This window comes from Aureobasidium subglaciale (genome assembly GCF_000721755.1).
Source record: "Aureobasidium subglaciale EXF-2481 unplaced genomic scaffold scaffold_5, whole genome shotgun sequence".
Taxonomy (NCBI): domain Eukaryota; kingdom Fungi; phylum Ascomycota; class Dothideomycetes; order Dothideales; family Saccotheciaceae; genus Aureobasidium; species Aureobasidium subglaciale.
This window is the reverse complement of record NW_013566990.1, coordinates 279,207-301,830: the sequence shown is the minus strand read 5'-3', so window position 1 is coordinate 301,830 and position 22,624 is coordinate 279,207. Positions and strand designations below refer to the sequence as shown.

At 52.4% G+C, this 22,624-nt stretch overlaps 10 protein-coding genes across 10 annotated transcripts; 4 read left to right on the top strand and 6 right to left on the bottom strand.

Annotated features, from left to right (window-relative positions):
* Positions 1–92: 92 nt before the first annotated feature.
* AUEXF2481DRAFT_3103 (uncharacterized protein) lies at positions 93–790 on the top strand (the record flags this gene model as incomplete). The annotated part of the gene is made up of 3 exons (XM_013490204.1): positions 93–460; positions 519–664; positions 720–790. 3 exons carry the CDS (start codon positions 93–95, stop codon positions 788–790), a joined length of 585 nt encoding a protein of 194 aa, XP_013345658.1.
* A 554-nt stretch (positions 791–1,344) lies between these two features.
* Positions 1,345–4,775, bottom strand: AUEXF2481DRAFT_3102 (uncharacterized protein; the record flags this gene model as incomplete). The annotated part of the gene is made up of 2 exons (XM_013490203.1): positions 1,345–3,800; positions 3,854–4,775. 2 exons carry the CDS (start codon positions 4,773–4,775, stop codon positions 1,345–1,347), a joined length of 3,378 nt encoding a protein of 1,125 aa, XP_013345657.1.
* A 1,560-nt stretch (positions 4,776–6,335) lies between these two features.
* Positions 6,336–6,900, bottom strand: AUEXF2481DRAFT_3101 (uncharacterized protein; the record flags this gene model as incomplete). The annotated part of the gene is made up of 3 exons (XM_013490202.1): positions 6,336–6,636; positions 6,697–6,789; positions 6,848–6,900. The coding sequence occupies 3 exons, from the start codon at positions 6,898–6,900 to the stop codon at positions 6,336–6,338; spliced, it is 447 nt and encodes a 148-aa protein (XP_013345656.1).
* A 458-nt stretch (positions 6,901–7,358) lies between these two features.
* On the bottom strand, positions 7,359–8,525 carry AUEXF2481DRAFT_78074 (uncharacterized protein; the record flags this gene model as incomplete). Its single annotated transcript, XM_013490532.1, has 6 exons — positions 7,359–7,915; positions 7,968–8,069; positions 8,128–8,199; positions 8,263–8,327; positions 8,386–8,403; positions 8,519–8,525. The coding sequence occupies 6 exons, from the start codon at positions 8,523–8,525 to the stop codon at positions 7,799–7,801; spliced, it is 381 nt and encodes a 126-aa protein (XP_013345986.1). The 3' UTR covers positions 7,359–7,798.
* Positions 8,526–8,879: 354 nt separating this feature from the next.
* Positions 8,880–10,612, bottom strand: AUEXF2481DRAFT_37797 (uncharacterized protein). The gene is made up of 3 exons (XM_013490413.1): positions 9,960–10,612; positions 9,591–9,908; positions 8,880–9,538 (listed from the first exon to the last, which is right to left on the bottom strand). Exons 1-3 carry the CDS (start codon positions 10,245–10,247, stop codon positions 9,125–9,127), a joined length of 1,020 nt encoding a protein of 339 aa, XP_013345867.1. The 5' UTR covers positions 10,248–10,612; the 3' UTR covers positions 8,880–9,124.
* A 101-nt stretch (positions 10,613–10,713) lies between these two features.
* AUEXF2481DRAFT_27529 (uncharacterized protein) lies at positions 10,714–11,765 on the top strand (the record flags this gene model as incomplete). Its single annotated transcript, XM_013490312.1, has 3 exons — positions 10,714–10,973; positions 11,028–11,299; positions 11,329–11,765. 3 exons carry the CDS (start codon positions 10,714–10,716, stop codon positions 11,763–11,765), a joined length of 969 nt encoding a protein of 322 aa, XP_013345766.1.
* An 87-nt stretch (positions 11,766–11,852) lies between these two features.
* On the top strand, positions 11,853–13,853 carry AUEXF2481DRAFT_585678 (uncharacterized protein). Its single transcript, XM_013490572.1, has 2 exons — positions 11,853–13,665; positions 13,751–13,853. Exon 1 carries the CDS (start codon positions 12,266–12,268, stop codon positions 13,400–13,402), a length of 1,137 nt encoding a protein of 378 aa, XP_013346026.1. The 5' UTR covers positions 11,853–12,265; the 3' UTR covers positions 13,403–13,665; positions 13,751–13,853.
* Positions 13,854–14,871: 1,018 nt separating this feature from the next.
* On the bottom strand, positions 14,872–16,102 carry AUEXF2481DRAFT_585628 (uncharacterized protein). Its single transcript, XM_013490571.1, has one exon. The coding sequence runs from the start codon at positions 15,998–16,000 to the stop codon at positions 15,119–15,121; it is 882 nt and encodes a 293-aa protein (XP_013346025.1). The 5' UTR covers positions 16,001–16,102; the 3' UTR covers positions 14,872–15,118.
* An 802-nt stretch (positions 16,103–16,904) lies between these two features.
* AUEXF2481DRAFT_585447 (uncharacterized protein) lies at positions 16,905–20,630 on the top strand. Its single transcript, XM_013490570.1, has 2 exons — positions 16,905–17,475; positions 17,534–20,630. Exons 1-2 carry the CDS (start codon positions 16,980–16,982, stop codon positions 20,434–20,436), a joined length of 3,399 nt encoding a protein of 1,132 aa, XP_013346024.1. The 5' UTR covers positions 16,905–16,979; the 3' UTR covers positions 20,437–20,630.
* A 193-nt stretch (positions 20,631–20,823) lies between these two features.
* On the bottom strand, positions 20,824–22,218 carry AUEXF2481DRAFT_3094 (uncharacterized protein; the record flags this gene model as incomplete). Its single annotated transcript, XM_013490201.1, has 1 exon — positions 20,824–22,218. One exon carries the CDS (start codon positions 22,216–22,218, stop codon positions 20,824–20,826), a length of 1,395 nt encoding a protein of 464 aa, XP_013345655.1.
* Between the last annotated feature and the right edge of the window lie 406 nt (positions 22,219–22,624).

Sequence of the window (22,624 nt, the reverse complement as noted above, 5' to 3'; positions counted from 1 at the left end):
ACAAGATAGCAACAAACAAGTCTCTCTTTGCACCTTCCTCCTCTGAAAACGGCATCCCAACCCTATAGAAATATTTAAAGAACGCAGCAACAATGGCGCACAACTTTGCACCATACCAGAGCAGCCCTCCTGAATCGACACGCGCACTGTCACCACCGCTCCGCACATCGACGTCGTCGCCCCGTCCTGCAGTAGTCACGCCTCGCGCACAAGCAAGCATCGAAGACCCATGGGCTGCGACACGCGACTCCCAATTGCCCTTGCCCTCGCCCTCGGCATACGATGATCTAGAAGCTGCCGACACAAATCAGAGCTCGCGGTTGAGAGGGGATGGCTACTATGTCTTTGAAACGAGCTTGGGCATCCGTATGGACATTGAGGCCTGCCTGCCATATCTACTACTACCGCCTGCTGGTGGTGTTGCCATGTTGATTTTTGAGAGAAAGAGCGATTATGTTCGGTGAGTTGCTTCGTCTACTCAAAACAATCAACACCATGGTACTGATACCGACGTATAGTTTCCATGCCTGGCAATCAAGTCTGGTCTTCACAGCAGTCTTCATTCTACATTTGCTGCTTTCTTGGTCACGCTTTCTATCCTGGCTGCTCTTTATCGGTGACCTAGCCCTGATTGTCTTGCTGGTTTTCAGAGCTTATCGCGATGGTAAGACGAACTATACCCGTTCCTGATCAACACTTTATGCTGACTCTCTTCCTAGCCGAAACACTCGACCGATTCGAATTACCTTTCTTCGGGCCTTTGGCCAGCACCTACGTGGACCGCGAGTAAGCTGCCACGCGCGCCCACAACCTTCATGAACATACTATCCCTCTCTTGCTTGTTATGAACGATACCCCCGACCTTTTGCATACACGTCATCATCTTCTTGAACTTACCCTTATTGTACAAAAGGCTCTATCATCTTGTAATGCTACATGTTTCTGTTCTCTACACCTCACCGCGACTTCGAACTAGTTACGTTTACACCAAAGCCCGATGTCGGCTCACACCTGAGTGTTCAAGTTGACCATGCTGAGGGCATGACCCTGACTTCTTGCAAAACATCAATCCGATCGCGTATCGAGCTAATCCAGAGTATCACGTAGCATGCCTTTGGCTATGCATCACATCTACAACGGATTGGTGTGAGTAGGTCAAAGTGACTCTGCTTCCAATCAAGTCACCGAGCATCAAAGAGCTATCATGAAGCACAGTCTTACTTCAAACAATGCACGTCCATGTGTAAGCAACATATCTATGCATACGAATCAATCATCCTAAAATCCTACTTTTGGAGATCCCAAGCTCTTATTGCAAAGCGACTACGATAACAACGACTCATTCTACATTCCATGGCCAAAAGTAGTGGTGGCAGTACGACGCTTCTCATCCATATCCCCCACAATCTCCTCTCCATTCTTGACAACCACATTGCCCTCTTTAGCAGCGCGACCCCCGAGGTGTAATGTCATTTTCTCCTCTTCGCCGGTGGGACTTCTGATGGTGATGTCTTGTTGACCGGTTTGTACGCTTGTGTCTGTCATCTGGGGCTTGGCTTCTTGCTCGGTGACTTCCTTGCTCTCAGACGTTTCCTGGCCCGTGGATGTTGAGGTGCCTTGCACAGTCTCGGCGACGGACTCTGAGACGTAGTTGACGGCATTGTTGACAGTCTGACCAATCTTGGAGACGAGACTTTCTTCGGACTTCTCAGTGGTCGTTGTGCCCTCGGACTTGCTAGCAGAGGTTGTGTTTTCGCTCTTCTCGACATCACCTTGTGTTTCTTGAAGCTCTCTGGGTTCGGGAAGAGCGGTCTGGCCAGGAATAGGTACTTCTGACGTGCGATCGTTCATGTGAGGAATGATATCTGTCTGACTGTCGACAGGCTGCTCGCCGTGCTTCTCAGAGTCAGCAAGCGCCGCCTCGAATTCAGATTGAATGGCTGATGCGCGCTCCATGGTTGCCTGCGACAGCTTGGGGTCAGGTGTGTCTCCAATATGACCAATAGCTTGTGCAGGAAGACCAGAAAGTGCAGTCTTCTCATCTTCAGGAATCGAGGTCGAGGCTGACGCCGAAAAAGCAGGAGCGGCGCCATCAGTGTTTGCTGCAGCCACAGTCTCCATCTCTTGGGCACCCTTGGCGAGGGCAGGTGAGAGCTGATCGGTAGGCACTGACAGATTTCCTTGATCGTTGATTTGGAAAATGGTGAATGTAGTACCAATAGACAGAGTTGATGCGCTAGATGAAGTAACAGCAGGAGCAGCAGCCGCAGCCTCAGCAGCAGGCTTTCTTCTGGCTGGACCTCTAGCACGACCCTTTCGTGCATCGGCAAGAGGAGCCTTCTCCTCGACAGGTGCCTCGGCAGGCTCTTCATGCTTAGGAGGACCCGGAGGGCCAGAGCCAAGACGAGCGTTCAGGTTCTCGAGGAAGCCAGCCTTGAGCGCGGCGAACTTGTTACCCGCTGGCCTTGCAGGAACAGCAGGCTTGGCCTTGACGGCCGGAGGCGATACAGCTCTTTCTGTCGATGCGCTATCTTGAGTCTGAGCAGTCTCGCCTCTGGCGGGTCTGGCAGGGACCTGAGGCTTAGGGCGCTCAGGGATTACAGGTGCCTGGTGACCAGCCGGTCTGGCAGGGATTTGAGGCTTAGTAGTCTCCTCGGGTACGGCGGTTGACACTTCGGACAACTTGGAAGAGCGGGCAGGACGCTGAGGAACGATGGGAGACTTGATGTCAGCCGGACCAGTTTCATCCTCGTCCTCCATCTGGGGAGTATCGACGGTGGTTTCGAGCTGTAGACTGTCAGGCGAGTCTTCCCATACATCTCTGCTAGGGAAGCGATTCTTGTAACTAGGACGGGCCATATCCTCGGCCACACCAGGCTTGAAACCAGTCTTGGCCATTCTCTTAGCTTCTTGGGTGAGGAAGTCGGCACGATCTTCCGGGTTGTTGCCCTCCTTACGTGCTTGTTCCTTGTCCGGATGCTCAAAAGTGGCGGAGGTCGTGAGATCTTCCGGCTCCTGGGGACCAGAAACCTCAGTCTCGTACTGTAAGCTCTCGGGAACATCCTCCCAAATATCTTGACTGGGGAAGTGGTGACGGGCCAAATCAGGACGCTTCAACTTATCAGCAACAGTCAGAGGGGGTTGAGGCTTGTCGTCGTCATCGGGGAACAGAGGTTCATATTCCTCAATCTCCTCGAGAGGTGTACCGGCACCCGAAGGCTGAGCCTCGCGAGACTTGAATCTTGCAAGATCACCTCCACTGCTGGTTCTCAGCTTCTCACCACTACGTCTGCGAGACGGACCGGTAGCCGACGAGTCTGAAGCATATGCGTCGTAGTAGTCGTTGCCCTTTCTCTCCTTCTGAGGTGAAACAGCGGGCTGCCAGTACACGGCCTCGGGATTATTTTTGGCAACCTCATCAGATGCCAGGATAGGCATGCCATCGCCATTCTCAATGACCCATCCACCACGCTCAGAAGTGTTGCCTCCCTCAGGACCGAGATCCACAGTAGGAGGATCGTAACCGCCGCCGTGGATCTTGCTGTGACGGTGGGCTGGAGGGTCAATATGGATGGTCTCGTCCTCGACCTCGCTTTCCAGAGCGTTGTCGTCCAGTGCAAGCTCTTTCTGACCGAAGGACTCCTTTCTAAGAGGGGACTCGATGGCTGGCTGGGCACCACTTGAGGGACGCTTGCTGAGGCCCGACAAAGGCTTCGGCGAGTTCATGCGGGAAGTATAAGCTTCTGAAGCCATGAAGCCAATGGATTCATCGGGCGTGCCAATGGCGGCGGGAGACGAGCCTACACATGTCAGTACAACCAAGATATTGGAACGATGTGAACAAAATACATACCCATTCCGAGGCCGCGTCCAGAGTTCTGGTGGACGAGCTTGTTAAGATCATCGCTGCTCAGAGCCCAATCACCGGGAGCATGGCCAGGATCATAGGGACGGTGTTCCTTGACAAGCTCTTCGGGATGCTTAGCATACCATGCCTTTTCGAACTGATCCTTGGGGTCGTGACGATGGCCGTGGAGACCATAACTACCAGGGGGACCATGGAACTCCTGACGCGAACTACGCTTACGGTGGTGGTTGCGAGGAGTTGCGTCGTTGAAGCTGATACTCGGGGTGCCAGATTTGGAGGGCGCGGGCGTAGGAGCCTGAACGTCACCGGCGAATTTGAGCATGGGAACTTGGATACCGATCTCAGGAATGCCATGTTCGTCTTCCTCGGTCGGCTCCTGAGACAAGGACAAGTTGGAGCGATTGAAGCTCGCCTTTGCTCTCAAGGGGTGTATCCCAGCTCCGGGCGAGCCGATCCCGTGGGAGGCAGCTTGACTAGAGTCGGTACGGGTGACTGTTTGGATTCTGGATTTGGCAGTTGATTGTGGTACGGAGGCCGTGGGAGCGTGCATGGGCAGGTCCGGAGAAACGTTTCTATGCTGCTCAGCAGCTGCTTGCTCTTCTTCCTGGAGGTTGGCATATTCGCTGCCCTCCTGACCGATCGACGGGAGGTTAACACTCGGAGGACGGGGAGGAAGATCCTGGGCCGAGAGGTTTCGGTGGTTGTATATCTTGCCATTGGCGCTAGGGGCATTCGCAGGCATGTCGTTCAGGGGAGAACGCGTGTACTCTCCTCGCATGGGAGAGACGGATCTCTCGTTGCGACGCTGAGGGCGAGGAGGGATTATTGGAGCATCCATGACCGGGTCTGACGCTCTCTCCTGCGTACGGCTCGGACGCGGAGGCACTTTGGGTAGTTCGGCGCTCATGTTGACTGGTAGTGGGACGATAAGGAAATGTGGGATACAAGAAGAAACTGCAACAATCGATCAGTCCTGCTGGCCTTGCGACCTTGAATGTTTGCGATAGAGGCTTTCAGGGGACGAGTATAGATATCAAAAAAAGGAAAGCCGTGCAACACCGCCACATGTCTCATTGGTTCGCTCAACGCCAGTGCCTTTCTCAGCACCAGCGAGAGCTCACCAATGGCATTTGCTGCTATCCTGTATCTAGGATGCAGATCTGCGATAAGCCAATGCATGCAAGCCAACTTACCACGCGGAAATCAGTCGACCTTTGTATCGTCGCTTTGCACTTCACAAGATGGAGGTATGGGATGAATGTGTGGGTTATTGCTGTCAGGGGACAGGAACGATTGAGATGACTCGAGGAGAACACAGAGACTCGTGAGACGAGGACAGTGGCAGAAAGCGACTTGGTGACGAAACTCCAAAAAGACAAACTGCCCCCGATCGACGCTAAAGGCGTGACGAGGACCTATTAGCTACACCCGTCATATCATTGGCCGCCCGCTTGCTCGCGGCTCTGCCATACCTGAATCTCTTGCGATATTTCCACCTGCAAATATCCCTCACCGTCTTTCCAGAAGCTCATGCCGCCTCGTCTGTAATCTCTCATTGTATCTGTCTGACACCTGTATAGACAGTCTTGACAACACGTTGCCGTGTGGAGGCCCGACACGATAACGCTTAGATCTCCATGTTGTCAAGTCGCTATGATGCGCCTCGGAGCAAATCAAGCCACAGTGCCACACCTGCCGCCCCGCGTGATGCTACATCTGGAGAACAACCCCTCCCTTCCAGGGTACCTGGCTAGTAAACAGGTTCCTGGTGCCATGTTTACTTGATCAAAGCTACCATGCTGTCACGCAGTCTCAGACTCTCAGGCCGCAGCAGGCTTCAAGGTTCATCTTGCTGTGGAGGACAAATTCTCTTTGCTCCCAATCGTCGATCGTAGGTGGTATGGTCGTTCTATCGACGCATGACCGTTTCCTCCTTCTGCCATGCACCATGTACCGCTGAGGTAAGCACTTTCTTCACGCTATCACTTGACGGCTCGTTGGCTGTGCTACCAAGATCATTCAACAATATCCACATAGGTAGGGCTAGCTTGGGATGTGCGAGAAACAAGTTGATGGCAAGTTCACTTAGTAAATTGCGTCCGGGTAGAATGAGAAAACCAGCTTGGACAGAAGGTCCCGATCTTTCAAGAGGTCGGCGGATATAGGAGAACGGATTCGGAGCCGCCGTCATAGCATTGTTTGTCTCCATGCACCGGGCAAAGGGCTCGCGTGCTAATGAGACAGTTAGTTGCACGCGTTGAAGCTGTAGACATTTACAGCAGTCTTGTGTTGGACTGGATCGTGATTAAAAGATGGCTGAATGCTGCAACTCGATTACGATAGACCCTGCCGTGCATAATGGCACCGGTGCTTTGTGACAGTATCTTTTTCTCATCTCTGAATCTTCCTCAATGTCCCTACCGTCGCTCTTCAAAGTAGACCGTATGACGTGTTATGCTCCATGCGACTAGACAATCATCTGAGCGACACCGTGGCCACCCAACGTCTTGCTTCCAACAAAGCCTTGACCCTTGACTCCAGCCAGTGCATAGAAACAGGCGGTGATCAGCAGAACAATCGCAGCTACGATGAGACTCGTTGTCTTTACGGCAATCGAGATCCATTGGATGACGCTCATGGCGAGGTAAATGGCGGCGCGCATGTAGTTGGTCTCGAATCGGCGGATGAACGTGTCAAAGGTCGAAGAAGTTGGGCAGACGCGAAGGAGCAGAGGGACTTCGACGAAGAGGATGACGAACGAGCAAATGCTGAATAACATGTCAGCACAGTCCATCTCTAAATAAGCAGGAGAAGCAAGTGCCACTCACAGGCATATCACGGCAAACAGGATGACCCAGTGGAAGAGGAAGATGTTGCCGATTCCTAGACCGAAACACAGGACCATGCTGATGATACCCGCCCTGCCAGTTGCAGTCAGTAAGCGCATCCACTGACCATGTCGAGTCATGCCGATCCTACCATTGGCCGTATATACTGAAGTTACGCGACCGGAGCTCTTCTGCGATCGTCATGTTGTCGGTTTGTTGGGTATCGTGTTCTTTGTGTATAGACAAGTGGAGCGATCAAGCTGTCGTAGCGTCGGAGTTGAGGAACTTGTCCTGTAGCTATGCTTTGGTTTGTGTGATGCGGATTCACAGAGATAGGTCTAGGAGACACGATAGATGGAAGACGGCTTGTTCTGTACTGAGGTGAAAGTGAAATGTAGATGCCTGCGAGTAGCGAGAGCTTGCGACAAAGCCGCGCAACAGCAACAGCAGGGACAACCGGCGCGCCGTCACCGTTCCCCGACCTGCTGCCAATAACAGCCCACTTTCAGGGTCCTTACTCCCGACACTTTCTGTCATACACGTACCGTAATCATCAATGAATACCTCGGTCTGTCTCTTATCGAGATGCATGACCGCTTAGCTCACCTTTTCTGCGTGCACGTAGAAACCAATCGTCTATTTCACCGTGGCTTCTGGCTTCAGCTCTGATCAAGGTATCTTGCATCTCCGCAGCTCTGACATCAACTATTTTGAGTTTGGGAGACGCGACAAGGTGACGGATGTGTTCAAAATGTCGATTGAACGCCTCTGGGATAGTCATAGCATCATTCGCTGCCAGAACGAGGACTGTTAGAATCTTCTTTTGGAATGAGCAGCAACCCAGTGTATCAAATCAACATGACACGCGAGTATCGAACACGGCTGGGAGCAAAAGCTGCAATGCAAGTTTGCAGGTGGATTCAATAGTCGAGAGTCGTGGATTCGTTGGCCTGATATTTTTATGACTATCGGCTCATCAATTGGTTTCGCTCCTTCTCCGTGGCCCATATGGCCGCCTGTTCATGGAAGACAAATCCAGTTATTACATGACAAATGTTCATCTTATTTCTCTTTTTTGACCCATCACACTGTGTGGAATCGCTTATGCGGCGGCGTAGACGAGTCTGAAGATGTCGTTGAAGACGTAGTAGCTGCCAGCACCGTCGGGCAGGAGCTGGAAGGACTGGGTGTAGCTCATGGGTCTCTGCTCCTCATCGACCTATTGGGTTCGTTAGCTGATGCGGTGGAGAAGCAAGAACCGGTCCACGTACAAGAAGTCTTCCGGCAACGAGGACCAAGATACCACCAGCGTCGTTGGAGGGCTGAGCATCCAAGCTGGCGACCTCGTGTTGGACCTTTGCGAAAGGCAGACCCTGAGAAATTGCTTAGTTCCCTTGATATCTTTCTGAGCAACGGAGCAAGCAAACGTACGACGAGCTTCTCGGTGATGCCAGCGGCGCCCTGGACGGGCGAGTTCTCAAAGGTGAGCATGGAGTGGTCCTTCTGTATATTCCAGTCGCATCAGAGTGTGTTCTTCTCTCCCCATCATGTTTGGTCTGTCCGTACGTAAAGGGCACCAAGGGCGGAGCGGTTCTCATCGAAGGTCTTGTAGTAGAACTGAACAAACTGCTCTGAGGATCTCATTAGGCTCGAGTAGTGGTGAGGAGATGGTCTGAGGTCGGCGCATACCAGCGATGTTCTGGAAGTCTATTCGAGGTCTGGGTCAGTCGGTATTCCGCATCTATGTTGGCAAAAGGCGCTTGCGAGCATGAGGTAGAGGTAGCTCGCCGCAGAGCCTGTCCAGAGGGTTGGTCAAACTTACCGGCCATGTTGATGTTGTGTGATGCGGAAAGTAGCACAAAGATCAGTTACAAGAAATGAAAGTAAGAGAGGTATGAAAGCTTTCGAGTAGTGACAGAGCGTCGTCGACTCTTGTGTTGTTGGCGGGGCTCTTGACAGCCCGCCTCGGCGATTTCCGCCCGACGCATAAATTCGACTTGCCTGACTTTTCTTGCTTTCTCTCCTCCTTGAGACTGCAACAAACATCACCAAATATCACCGCTGTCACGGATACGGCAGCGGTGATCTCGCCGTCATCTGTAAGTGTCGCCTTTTTATACACCCTCCTCTCGCTCACTATGATGAACACCACAAACGATAACTTATGACTTCCATGGGCCCTCCTCCGGGACGCAAACCCATGGAGCCTCAAAATGGACTTCAAACACCCACTTGAGGTTTCGTGATTGTCAACAAAGCTCAACAGCCTGATCCACAGCACTTCATTCCTCTCATCAATCATTGTTATTCTTTCGCGGCACCGTCGGCTAACATTGTAAAGTGTACAGGCATTATCATTGCAATCGTAGTTATTTAAACCTAGCTAACCTTTTGATCATAATGAAAGCTCATTGTTGCTTCTTTAAATCTATGCTTCGACCGACTGGAAGGACTTGACAGTGTCCTTGATCGACTCGTGAAGTGACTTGAACTGAATGCCGAGAACGTCCTTGGTTCTGCTGTTGTCGTAGCTGTAGACTCCGTCCTTGGGGTAGTCGCCGCCCGACGTGCTGTCCGAGGGCAAGCCTTGAGTTTCGGGGTACTCCTTCTTGATGATCTGAGCAATTTCCTTGTTGGAGAAGTGTCCAGCAGTGACGAAGAATCTCTTGTTGGCTGCAGCCTCAACCTCGATGGCCTTGACGTGGCAGAGTGCAAGGTCACGAACATCGACCCACAGGAAGGTTCCGGTCTCTGGGATCTGCTCCTTAGCCTTGCCCTGGTAGATGTCTCTGATACGCTGGTTGCTGGTGTTCAGCGAGTCGAGCGAGTTCAAGTAGTGGACCTGTGTTCTTGTTAGTCAACTCGTCCACCAATCAACACCCGGGATGACGTACAATGGGCCCAAGGACAAGGGGAGGGTTAATGGTCGAGATGGTGAAGTTGGGCTTCTCCTTCTCAACAAAGTCCCAAGAAGCCTTCTCGGCAAAAGTCTTACTGGCACGGTAGCCATTGGCGGGGTTTTGGAGTGCTTCCTCGTGTGTGATTGGGTTCCAGTCGGCCTCGGTGTAAGTGTGATCAGGCCAGTTGCCCTTGGAGGCGTTGATGATGGCAGCAAAACTGGATGTAATAACAACGCGCTTGACGGAAGGTGCGCTCTTCTTGATCGACTTCAAGACGGAAGTCGTGCCGATGACAGCAGGATCCAAAAGCTCCTGGAGTTTTGTTTCAGTAGAGCAATGGCGAGGCTAGACCGGGAAACTGACCTTCTGAACGTCAGTGACGTTGAAGTGGAAAGGCGAGGCCGTGTGGATGACAGCCTCGAAAGGAGGATCGGAGACGATGGCCTTGTCAAAGGCACCCTCTTGTGCGATATCCTCAACAATGGCAAAGGAGAGCTGCTTCTCGGAAGCGTTGGGGTGAGCCTCCTTGATCTTGTTGGCCTTTTCTTGTGAACGAACAGTCGTCACGACCGAATGACCATGCTCAAGGAGGATGTCGAGAACGTGGGCGGCAATGAAGCCGGAGCCTCCAGTCAGAAGTACGCGTGTCATGATCGTTTGATTGGGGTACGATGTGAATTGAAACCAGATTATTGCCTTTGTCGTAGAAGGGGCAATGTTGGATTATATATCATCTCAGCCGTCGATGATACAATAGGCTGATCGTCGCTCGACACATTGCCTAACTCCGTCATATCTCCAGGTGGAAGGCACGAGGCTGGAAGGTACGAGGAAGTCTATTCCCACCAACCACTCTCGGACCATTTGACATATGCACAACGACAGACTTCCCGGCTCGGTCTGGGACGGCAGGCATCTTTGAGTGCTGTACGGCCTTCACCTACAGAACTCGGTGAACTGTCCGAGGTGTCGGAATTGCAAGTGGATCATCAATGGCCCGAGGTCGCGAGGCTCAAAAGTAAACGTCATCAAGAGTGCCAAGACTGGAGTAGCTGCCGCCAAAGACGCTCCTCGCGGTTCTGTTCCAATAGCCAACAGCCAGACATTGCTTCAAACAATGACAGATCGCCATCATTTCTCGAGGCGGCGATCACGCTCGCCAGGCTCTTCCAGACGTGATCCAAAGCAGCAGAAGAGACGAAGTCGCTCTCCACTTTCGAACCAACTGCCACTGAATGCGCGTGCTCTTGTAAAGCACGATCTCAAGGCATTCAAGAGACTGTTTGCTCTTTACCTCGATATTCAGAAGCAGATTGACATTGACGATCTCGATGAGACCGAAATCAGAGGTAGGTGGAAATCATTCCTAGGCAAATGGTAAGTCGTCCGACTAGGCAAGAGCATGAAGAGCAAGTATCTGACGCACACAAGGAATCGCGGCGAGCTCGCAGAAGGTTGGTATGATCCTGTGACCAAAGAGAAAGCCGACCGTGCCGCTTTGGAAGCGAGAGCGAGCCGCCGTAGTGCATCACCAAGAGAGCAGCAACAATCTAAGCAGCAACAGCAGCAGCAACCCACAGCCCTCGACCAGCCAGTGTCAGGTCATGACGATAGCGAAGACGAGTACGGGCCCTCTTTGCCCACCACTTTGAGCCGAGTTGGGCCTAAGGTACCATCTATGCAGGATCTGCAGTACAGAAACGGTATGTCCGCGCCTGCACGATCTGCACAGTCGCACATGGCTTACAGCCAACAGAGCTTGCCGAAGAAGACGAGACCGCCCGTCGACAAGACCTCACGTACGACCGAAAGATGGATCGAAAGCTGCAGAAAGAGCGCTTAGAAGAACTGAACCCACGCGCCGAGCCAGGTTCCCGCGAGCGCCAACTCGAGAAGAAGCGTGAGAAAGCTGGTGCGAACCGTGCTTTCCGTGAGGAAAAGTCTCCTGGCGCCGAAGAGGTTGGCGAGGGCGATCTCATAGGCGGCGAGGATGGTATCAAGGCCCATCTCCAAGTCACACAACGCAAGAAGTCGGAACGCGAATTGCGAAAAGAAGAAATTCTACGTGCTCGCGAGGCCGAACGTGAGGAAAGGCTCGCCGAGCACAGGGCGAAGGAAGACAAGACCATGGACATGCTCAGGACTCTGGCCAGACAGCGCTATGGCTGATACATCCACACCTTGGTCCGGCTCAACTCACGTAATTGCTTCCGGACCCGGCTGTTCAGTGCACCTCATTTATCCATACACCAGCCACGAGTTCGTCAGGGAAGCTCAATCCTCGAGATACTGTCTATGAAGCTTCACAGGGACCATGAGGCTGATCGTATAGCGTGTGACGCGTCTGGAGCAACATGCCTAGATTGTACGCCGCTCTGCATACGCGCCGTACTTTGCGACCAATGACATAAAGTATTTAGGCGCCTCGCGCCTGTTGGCTCAGCCTTCTTAATTATTATCCAGCAAAGCTATTGGGATGAGCCAAGTCTTACGGAGAAATAGTTGTTACGCACAACCTCCTGATTGACTATCGAATGGGCTCTCCAAGTATCGATGTGCTCTCCACCATAGAAATTGCAACATGATCATCGGCTTGAATGTGCCTCAGAAGGTTGCAACCGTTGGAAGGTCAGCTACGGCGGAACGCAAGACTTTATTAAACGGAATGCATGAGCCAGATCACTACTAGTATGTATATAACCATCATGTGGACATCAACCAGTTCGATACCCGAGGTCGGCTACCAGGATCGATCAATAGCGACAACGACACTGCTCCAGTACCTTAGTCGTCCCAGTCCGGAGTTCTCTCTGGTAAGACAAGATCGAATTCACGAGCTCGGACCGGCTCGTGAGTCGTATTTCTGGTTCGATGTCCGTAACATAAGCACCTGGTCGGCTTTCAATACCAACACATTGATGAATACGACACAACTGAAGACAATCCTTCATCGCGAGCAACTCTGCAACGGACTTGCATTAGCTACAACTAATGTCGATCTTCCTGTCACGCCGAACCACTTACGCCAACTCCACTACAGCCATTACGGCATTAGACTGAACTCGGCGTTGAAAGCATCGATGGCTGAGTCTAGCCTACAGATCTCTAATGTTCCAGCTGATGGTTCGTCAATGCAACCAGACTTCGTCTCCAAACCACCTGGAAGCCATCAACAATCTACATCTCAATCCTCCAAACGTGGTCGAGTCATCGGTATAGTCTTGTGCTATGAACAGTGGCGTAGCGACATGCGCAGATCAGAGAATCCAACCGAGAAGGTGCGCTATCTATCAGGTCTGGCACGCCTGCAGTATTTCTTGCGCGAGCATGGCTGTCGCTATGGCTACATCATCACCGAGATCGAGCTAGTCTGTGTACGCTACGGCGGCGATGATAAGATCTACGAAATCTCGAGATCCAGATCGTCAACTACATTCGCGGCTACTGTTTCGTCGTTTCCAATCCCAATCTTTGGGTATTTCGAGGTCAGTAATGCTGTACCGCTATCCAGACATACACAAGACGCAGAAAATGTCAAGATGACCGCTAGTCTTGCACTCTGGTATTTGCATATGCAGGCATATGATCAACCATTACCTGGACATCATCACTGGAGACTCGAGGTTGGAGGTCCTTCGACAATGACAAGGAAGAAGCATCTCTTTAGAGATTCAGAATGGATGCCAAAGATGGTCCACCAAAGAGAGCAGAGGGAAGCAAACAGGAAGAGAGGGTGGGTCTGGCCGAACGAAGAGTCCAGCAAGGGAAAGGGAAAGGGTAGACGAACCGTTCTGGGGAAGTCATGAGGTTCATGATAGTAATTGACCTCCTTTGTCAACGGCGCTGATAAGGCGAACGGACTGGATAGATGGTTCTGAGGCGTAGCGTATAGCCATTCTCGAGAAGGGTACACCTCAATGGGACACACCAATTGACTTGCATTCGTCTTCTGGACCATCTATGAGGCGTGGCCTAATCCGGTCATATTGCTCTGGAATGCCGCAGTGAAGCCAACCCAAAGTGAGTCAAAACAGGGAAGGGGGGGGGGGGGGGGGGGGGGGGGGGGGGGGTCAAGTTGCGGGTACGACCCTGGGGCGATCCTACTGGCGACGGTGCGCGGTTCACCGCTGGCTAGAATTGGGCATGGGCGGGAGGGTATATATACTACCAAGATCCCCTTTACTATAAGCAGCAACCACCGCCAGCTTGGTCCCGTGGCCCACTCGGTAAGACCCTACCATCTGGTGGAGCGGTGTTTCCTTGTCGTGGTTCGACTCCCAGCAAGGAACAGTAGCCCGCTCTTATCGCCACAATCACATAAGTGCATTCCTCCAGCCAGTGATTGAGAGTCCAGGTTGCTGCTTCAAAAGCAAATCCTTCCAAAGCACTTTGTAAACCCTCCCCCTCCGAGGTCGCTAGTGCGGGTTTCTCTGACTCTGTGAGGTTACGACCTCTGGAGCAGTTCTTTTGCTCGAGGTGGATATACCTTTTGCATGGTTCGTGTCGTAGAAAGTATCACTCAAGCGCAATACTTCCACCAGAACAGAGGTCGAGTTGTATCAAGAGATCGCGTCGAAGTAGTGCACTAGCTATGAACACTTTTCACTCGGTTGAAATTATCCATGGAGCAGTACTCCGCTCATCGCGACCAGCAGCAAGCTGTTTCGCACACAGTGCCCCTTCAATTACTCAGTGCTACGCACGCAGTGCGTCGATGCTGCTATCCGGTCGATGAACGTCTGAAGAACAGTTACGACTCTCCCGACCCCGAACAATACTTTGTACAATCTCACGGCTCGGCAGAAAGTCAATATTCTGTGCGCGGAGAGAAGAGTCTCGCTCGGAGCCTGTCTCTCGAAGGTCGGGCTACTGGGCGACTCATCCCGTTCTTACGGTATTTCGTTGTTCGATCTTGCTGGTGTATACACCCGTTACCATGCAAAGAACTACTGTTCACGTCCACAACGCCGCACGAGAGATGGAAGTGTTTGCTAGGTGACTTAAGCTGGTATCCGACATCTGCCTAGTGTATTTCATGACAAGGACAGGCACACGTCTGTTCCATCAAAGCATACGCTAATAGGTCAAGCCATCAAAAGGCACAGTGATTTCGGTATTGGAGAACCTGGTTGGGGAGACAGGTCACAACTATTATCCATCAGCACGATGTTTTCTCATAACACCATCTTTGGCATGTTCTGACTCCAACTTCGCGATAGTTAGTTGTGTTCTTGAGCGAGCACTCATATCAGATAACACTGATAGAAACAGTCTGCGTTACTCACTGGTGTGAGAGACAACATATCGTCTCATGATCGAAAGGAAGAAAGTGGAATCTGATTTTTTGCACGAAGGACGAAGTGCAAGAAGGGACCAGCCCATGATTAAAAGGTCTAACAAGGAGGAAAAGAGGGGTATCAAGAGAAGAGAATAAGACCAAGACGCCCCCCAAAGCAAAAGGTGCCGACGTGTAAACACGCAAAAACATGTCCACCAGCAGAAGTCACAGGTTCTGTCTCAACTCAACGGCGGCGCTGAAAGAGATCACGAAGGCGAGACAAACGACTGTCCGGAGGCGTAGCAGCCAGCGAGACCGAAATCAGGGGTGACGAGGGACCTTGCCAGGGGCCAGAGAAGGGGCGCCCGAGACGACGAAGAAGTCCAGGCGTCAGAAGCACACCAGCACACTCACGCTCCGAGGGGACGAATGAACGCTGAAGGCGACCGCGAGGTGTTGCTCTGCGAGTAGCGGAGCGAGCGGTAGCCGGAGAACTACTACCTTCGCTGCCATGGTGGCGATCTTGAGGCGGAGGGGGAGAAGGGGCGGAGATTGGCGAAGGCTGCGAAGGGAAAGTAGGTTCCAGAGGAGAGACTTCAAACTGGACAGCACCACGACGGCGGCGGCGATCGCGAGCGAAATTGGCGCTGTTGGTCATGAGAATTCGCTCCTCGGGTGACACCCCGTCAGCCCAGCCAGGAGAAGGAGATTGATGCTCGTCGCTGTCGGCGGCCAAGGGAGATGCGGGAGAGGAGGCGCGAGGGGCGGTGGCCCTGGGGCTGACGTGCAGGCTGTGAGGAGACAGTGGCTCCGTTGGAGCAACACCATCGCTGCTGCTGTCGCTGAAGAACGATACTCTGACCTCGTCTTCTGTGGGAGAGGGGGTCGCAGCCCGCTGCTCGGCCAGGGTCGGACCCGTGCCCTGCTCAGGAGCCCATGTCTGACCAAGGGGCTGTGGTGCACCTTGAGTAGCGGTAGCTGGGATGCCACCCTCGACCTCTGGTTGCAGATTGGGGTTTGCCAGGTCGAGGTTAGCCGAGGACGAGTAGCGGTGGTGACCATCCGGAGGGGCGACGTTGCGGCAGTTCTTGTCTGCGGGCAACAACAAGGATGATGTGTCCCTCATGCTGAAAGAAAGAGGCAGAAAGAAGTGTAGAGATAAAACAGAAAGAGGCGAGAGTCTCGTCCAGCGAGAGGTGCCTGGTGATATTGACAACAGAAAGAAACTTGGTGATGGCAAGGAAACGAAAAAGCGTAGTGGGAGGCAGAAGGAAAGGTTGTTGACAGAAGTAGAAATAGGAAAGACGCACTGGAAAGCCAACACACGAGATGATAAGACCGGGAGTGCGACAAAAAGTTTGTGCAAGACTCGACTATGATCTTAGCTCCAACACGATGTTATCGATGACTATACAATGCCATGGTAATCGAACAAAGAAAGCTCAAGGAATGGCAATTGAGCTTCTCTTACAGTTCCCTCCATAATACAAGCAGTGCTTGGAATGACATTGTACTGTTCAGCGATGTAGCAGATGACGCAAAGGAAGAACGAGACTGTTCCACTTCCTGAGCAGGTCTCAAGCACATGAGACATGCAAGAGCATACTATTGTGGGAGGCGAAAAAGATAGCACGAACAACGCATACTAACTCAAGTGCTCTTCTTGATACAATGGGCTCCAGCGTATTGCTGCAAAGAGAAAACTTAGTGACTGTCCAGATACACGATTTGCTGTATATTTTGGTGAGCCGTGGAGCTCTCTCGTCGAGAATCTACGATATGCCGAGACAAATTGAGCGCAGACCGCTCGCGGCGGCTTTTGCAAGAGCCAAAAGTCTTTCTTCTCAACTTTGTGGCTCCAGAACGCAAGGGGAACACGTGAACAAGAAAAGGGTAACTGCAATTGACAAGGTGTGAGGGAAGAAGCAAGAGCTGATGTCGATTATAGCAAGTGGCTGGACATCGGTACGCGAGTCATGGAAAACAGCGAGAGCGCGGGAGCACCCGTCCCTAAGACCAAACGGGTCAGCTTCGCGTTGGATGAAGATATCGCGACTCTGCTTGAAGCACCCAGTCCATCACCAAGCTCGCCAAAGACAGCAGACATGTCGCTCTTTGCAAATACTGGTAGCACCAATAAGCCTGCTGGTACTAGCATGTTCGGCGGTCTAGGATCTACCCCCGCGACGAATCAATCGACTACACCGTCCCCATTCGGTAGCGCGCAAGCAGCTGGCAACACTGGAGGTCTTTCTGGAAGTTCTTTCGCTGTCCCGCCAGCAGGAGCACCCAAGCCCAAGCTCTCCCTCTTTGGAAACACATCGGCCACAGGCGCTGCCAGCAATGGGGCCCAACAGCCCGCGAGCACTGGAGGTGGTCTCTTCGGCGGAACTTCTAATGCAACCGCGCAAGCCTCAAACACTGGCAGCAGTCTCTTCGGAGGAGCCTCAAATACTACGCAACAACCCACTACCACCAGCGGAACTCTCTTTGGAGGAGCAGGCTTGACCTCAGCCTCATCTGGAGGTGGTCTGTTTGGAAACAACAATGTTCAGCCTTCGTCCACTGCTCAGCAATCGACCTTTGGCAGCAATAACCAGGGTAATACACGGTGGCCCTCGACTGTTGATGGAAGAGACTGACAAGATGGCAGGACTAGGCGCAAGCACCGCACCCACCGGGCAGCCAGAGCACAACGCCCGACCCGTCTACTTTGACAACCTGATCGAGCGCAACATCAAGAGACAGGGAGCCGAGGCCGGCGCCAGCTCACGCATGGGCGCCTTTGGAGAGTTGCCTACACTGCAGTTGGGCTTGGGCGACATCCAGAAGAAGGTGCGCGGTCTGGGACAACAGTACACACCGGACAGTAAGGCCCACTACCTGCTTGCCGCATCTGGTGTCAACACAGGCGCCGCCCTACGCGATCTCAACCTCTTCACCAACAGCTCTGCCGCAAAGGCTCCCGCTCCCGCTCCCCTTCCCGCAAACGATCCCCTGTATGGCGACCTCGACACGTACGTCGAGAGCCTCTACCAGAAAGAGAAGAAGGACCTGTTCGATGAATTCATGGAGGACTCCAAGCGCGATTTCGACCGTTTCATCGAGGACAACCTGCAATGTAACTGGGAGCAGAAGCGCAAGGATATCTACGAGCACTTTGGCATCACGAAAAAGACCGACAAGGAAGAGGCCAGCTTCGAGGGCACGACCACTGACGGTGCACGCGGCGCTTTTGGACGTTCCAGCCGCAGAGCTCCTTTCGGTGCTTCGGCCGGTGCTTCGAGAATGGGATCAAAGTCTGTGCTTGGAGCTACAGGTAGACAGACGGCTAGAGTCAGCCAGTTCACCGACGTGGCTGAGAAGACTCCTGCCGGCCTGCAGAACGTCACCGAGAACCGCATGCTCAGAGACAAGCAGGACAAGTACTCCAACAAGGTCAAGGAGCTCAACATCTCCCGCATCGAGGGTCGCCTGTACCCTCTGCTGCACAACTTTGCCGATATCGAGTCTCAGCCTTCGGTCGAAGACACGACCAAGCTCATCGATGCTTACAAGGCTCTTGCTGACATTGTTGGTGAGAGTCCCGACTACCAGACCTCGTCCGATCCCCGTGCCATCAAGGAGCGCCACTTCGCCCAGGACTACCTTGACGAAGCGCCTAATTCACGCAAGAACTTTGACCTCCGCAAGCGAATCATCGACGGCTCAAGACGCTTCCTCGAGAAACAGTTCCTCGCTCAACTCGAAACAGCCATTACCAAGAACGCAAAGGAAGCTGCTCTGGGAGGTGTCCCTTCTGTCATCAACAAAGTTCGCGCCTACGTCCGTCTGCGTGCCGCTCGTAAGGAGCTCGGCCCTGATACCAGCGAGCTGCAGACGATCAACGACGACTATCCTTGGGTCCTCATCTTCTACCTCCTTCGCGCTGGTCTCGTCAACGAAGCTGCCGATTATGTTGTGGAGAACGAACGTGCAATCAAGGCTTGCGATCGCAACTTCCCTCTTTTCCTCGCCGCATACGCTCGCAGCGTCGACCGTCGCCTTCCTCAAGAGCTCCAAACCAGAATCAACAACACATACTCTCAACGCGCACAGTTTGCTCCCGAGAACAGCGTCGACCCCTACCGCATGGCTTGCTTCAAAATCATTGGTCGCTGCGAGCTCGGAAGACGTACTCTGGATGGCATCAACCAAAACATGGAGGACTGGGTGTGGCTTCAATTTGCTCTTGCTCGTGAGGTCAACCGTGTCGAAGAGACCGCTTCCGAGGTCTTTGGTCTCGAGGATGTCAGAAACGTCATCCACGAGGTTGGACAGAGACATTTCGTTCAAGGTGCTGAAGGTGCTGCAGGATATGGAACTTACTTCTTCCTCCAAATCCTGGCTGGTCAGTTTGAGAGTGCCATCGCCTGGCTCTACCCCAACAACTACCTCAGCGCTGTGCACTTTGCAATCGCGCTCAACTACTACGGTCTCTTACGCGTGAACGACTACAGCAACTCGGAAGACCTTCTGTCTTACACTACGAGTCAACGTCCTCAGATCAGCTTCGCACATCTCGTCGGTTACTACACCAAGGATTTCCGTGCCCAGTCGCCCACCACTGCTGCCGACTACATTGCTCTCATCTGCCTCAATGGCGATCTTGGTGGTGAAATTGGCCAGCGCCAGGTTGCGCTCTGCCATGATGGACTTCGCGAGCTTGTGCTTGAGACTCGCGAATTCGCTCAACTGCTTGGCGACATTCGCTCCGATGGTCAGCGCATTCCCGGTTCCATCGAGCAACGCCTGAAAATCATCCGCATTGCCGACGAGAAAGCATTCTTGCGTTACATCACTATCAGTGCTGCGCAGATTGCTGATGACAACGGTCGCGTCACTGATGCTGTTCTACTCTACCACCTCGCCGAAGAGTATGATAACGTCATCACTATCTGCAACAAGGCTTTGTCAGAAGCAATCAGTGTCGAGTTGGGTGATGCGCCCCTCCGTCTCACACCTCTCAAGCCTCGCGACCCCAACGCCATGCAGACCTCTGCGTCTCTCAGTCTGACAGCTGTTGAAGACCCTTACACACTGACTCGTAACATGCGCGCGTTGTACGAGAGCAACCAGCTCCATGCAGCAAAGATTAAGCAAGTCAACCGCGAGTCCTGTACACTTCTGCTCGGTATGGCTGAAGCAAAGTCTCTCGTTGCTGAGGGTCGCTGGGCCCTCGCCCTCGACGCCCTTAACAGCCTGAACTGCCTTCCAATCTCCGCAGGCGGCAACATGAGTCTCATTCGCGCCTCGGCCAACGCCTTCAGCAACCTGCCTCCTCCTGTCGCTCGCAACATTGGTAACCTCCTCATCTGGACTATCACCTGCTGCGGTCAACAGCGTGATTACCTCCGCTCCTCGCACTCTGGTTTCGAAGAGCGCGGTCGCGAGAAGGTGGCTGATGACATTCTGCAAGTGGCCAAGGACACCATGGTTTTTGCTGGTTTGATCCAATACAAGCTGCAGCCCAGGGTCTTCGAGGTGCTTACCCGCGTCGGTGGTGATGTTGGTGCCTACTAAGGCTTACCCGATACGACAATGGATATGTTGCAGCTCAATTAGCATATGGAGTTTGGTGGCGTTTAACGAAATTCTAACGTTTTCTTGTACATCGAAGGAGGAGCGGATTGAAAATGAGGTTGCAATGAAGAACAAAGGAGGATTTCTTTCAAGGAGGCGGGTCGAATACCCAACCCTCCGATCGTGCGAGATACTGCAAAGAGTTGGATCTTCGCAGCACCTGTAGTCTAGATACATAGTCGTACAAATGGCAGTCGCGCTGATGAGTAGACCTTGGTGTTGTGCATGTGTCGAAATCAGGCGGACCTTTTCTAGCCAATCTCCATGCCTTCTCTCGTATCTGGCATATTCAAGGGTCATTCCACAACTGGTTGTCCTTCGACTGGCTCAGTATCGAGCGTCCATGTCTTCAAGGTCCAACTCTTCCTCTTCATCGTCATCATCATAAGCCATGACTTCTTTTTCCGACTCCTCATCACTCTGGACCTCATACTGATACCCATCTCGCCCAGCCTCAACCTGATCCTTTTGCAATCGGTCGCGCAAATTAGGCGTCTTATTGCCATTCATGACTTGCTGCACAGATTCAATACCCAACAACTCCATCTGCTCAGCAGACAACTCTACAATCGTAGGCGCATACTCTCCAGCCTCGTCATCTTCATCAAAAGCTGTATTGTCCATTTCGACTTCCTCTCCGTCTTCAAGACTGAGCATTCCCGTTCGTGCAAAAGAGCCTTGTTGGATTTGCCAACCTAGTGTCTCTTGGGTGTAGGCTAGCAGGTCGTCAAGTTCGTCTATGACATCTGCATGCGCGTTTCCTGGTAAGCGGTCGATGGCTTTTTTGAAGCGTAGGAGTAGTGATTTCAGGAATGTTGCTCCGTCGTCTGTGAGGTCGAAAAGTCCAGTTTCGACATCTTGACCGTGTTGCAGTTGCAGTTTTATCGTTGCGAGTGCGCGGACGAAGAAGGATGGGTGTGTGGTGACTGCACTGACGCAGGTAAGTATGAGGTCGAGTATCCTGCGCCATTGCTCCAAGCATGAATAATTGTTTAGGGTCAATACCATGGCGAAACAAAACTGTAGCTCTCCAATGATTTGATTGATATCATCATTACAGAAACGGGTCATGAGATCTGCGAGCGCCCATGAGCGATCTTGTGCAGCTTCTGTGCGTTCGCGTCCGGTTGCTCCTTCTCGCCATGTTTGTTTCAGATCTACGGGTAGAACACGCAATTCACGCTCGTTACCAGTAAGATCAGAGGCAGTAAGTCCTGGAATGTCATCAAAGTCTTGCTTTGCACTGCTGGATGACGTGAGTGTCCAAGTCTCGGCATCCGAGTCCAATATGCGTGTAAGGAGCGACTCAGTAATGCAGTCTGTCAATTGCACCCAGCGATTCGAGTCTTCCGTCGCCACAGACTCCTGTGACGCGCTTTGCCGGTACGGTGTCAAATTATCCCTCCATATCCGTCCGAGATTGGCTCGCTGTTGTAGTAGTGTGGTGACGTCTGTTTCCGGTAACAGCTCTTCGCTGCTCGAGTCCCATTTTCGAATGAAAAAGTCTGGAGGTGCAGAAGCAGAAGGCGAATTAACCTTTATCCAGACACCGTGGCGAACAGAAAGTGTGCTGGTGGAACCAACAAAGATAAAATGCAGTCCAGAAGGTATGTTTTTGATGCCTTGGAATTTTGGCGTGGTTGTGAACGACAGCAGATCTATACCTCCCAGGGCTGAGCTCGGCAGGTTCAACAGTAGGATTGCTGGTGTGATGGCGTCCATTCCGACAGTCTTTTTAAGGAACACAGATAGATAGTGATTAAATTTTGGCCTGTCGACTCCGAGAGCGTGTTGACGCAAAGTTGTGGCGTCAGAAATGCTTGGACTTTTCTGACGATACGACCCAGCATGAGTGTAACCACGGAACCTTGTCGGAGACCCTTGTCCGAATGAATGATTGCTATCTCGGGATTGTTAATCGGTTACGAGTGAGTGTAAACAGTAGTCAGCTCATTCTTATAATGCATCCTATAGAAGGCGGATGATGATGGAAAGGAAGTACGCGTCGAGTCATGAACAGGCTTGCTGACTCGAGCGTGTGAGCGAACGAATCACCAATCTTGGCATCGATATTCACGTTTCTATGCCTTGCGATGGGTCTACCTCACAATAACAGTTCATGACGACT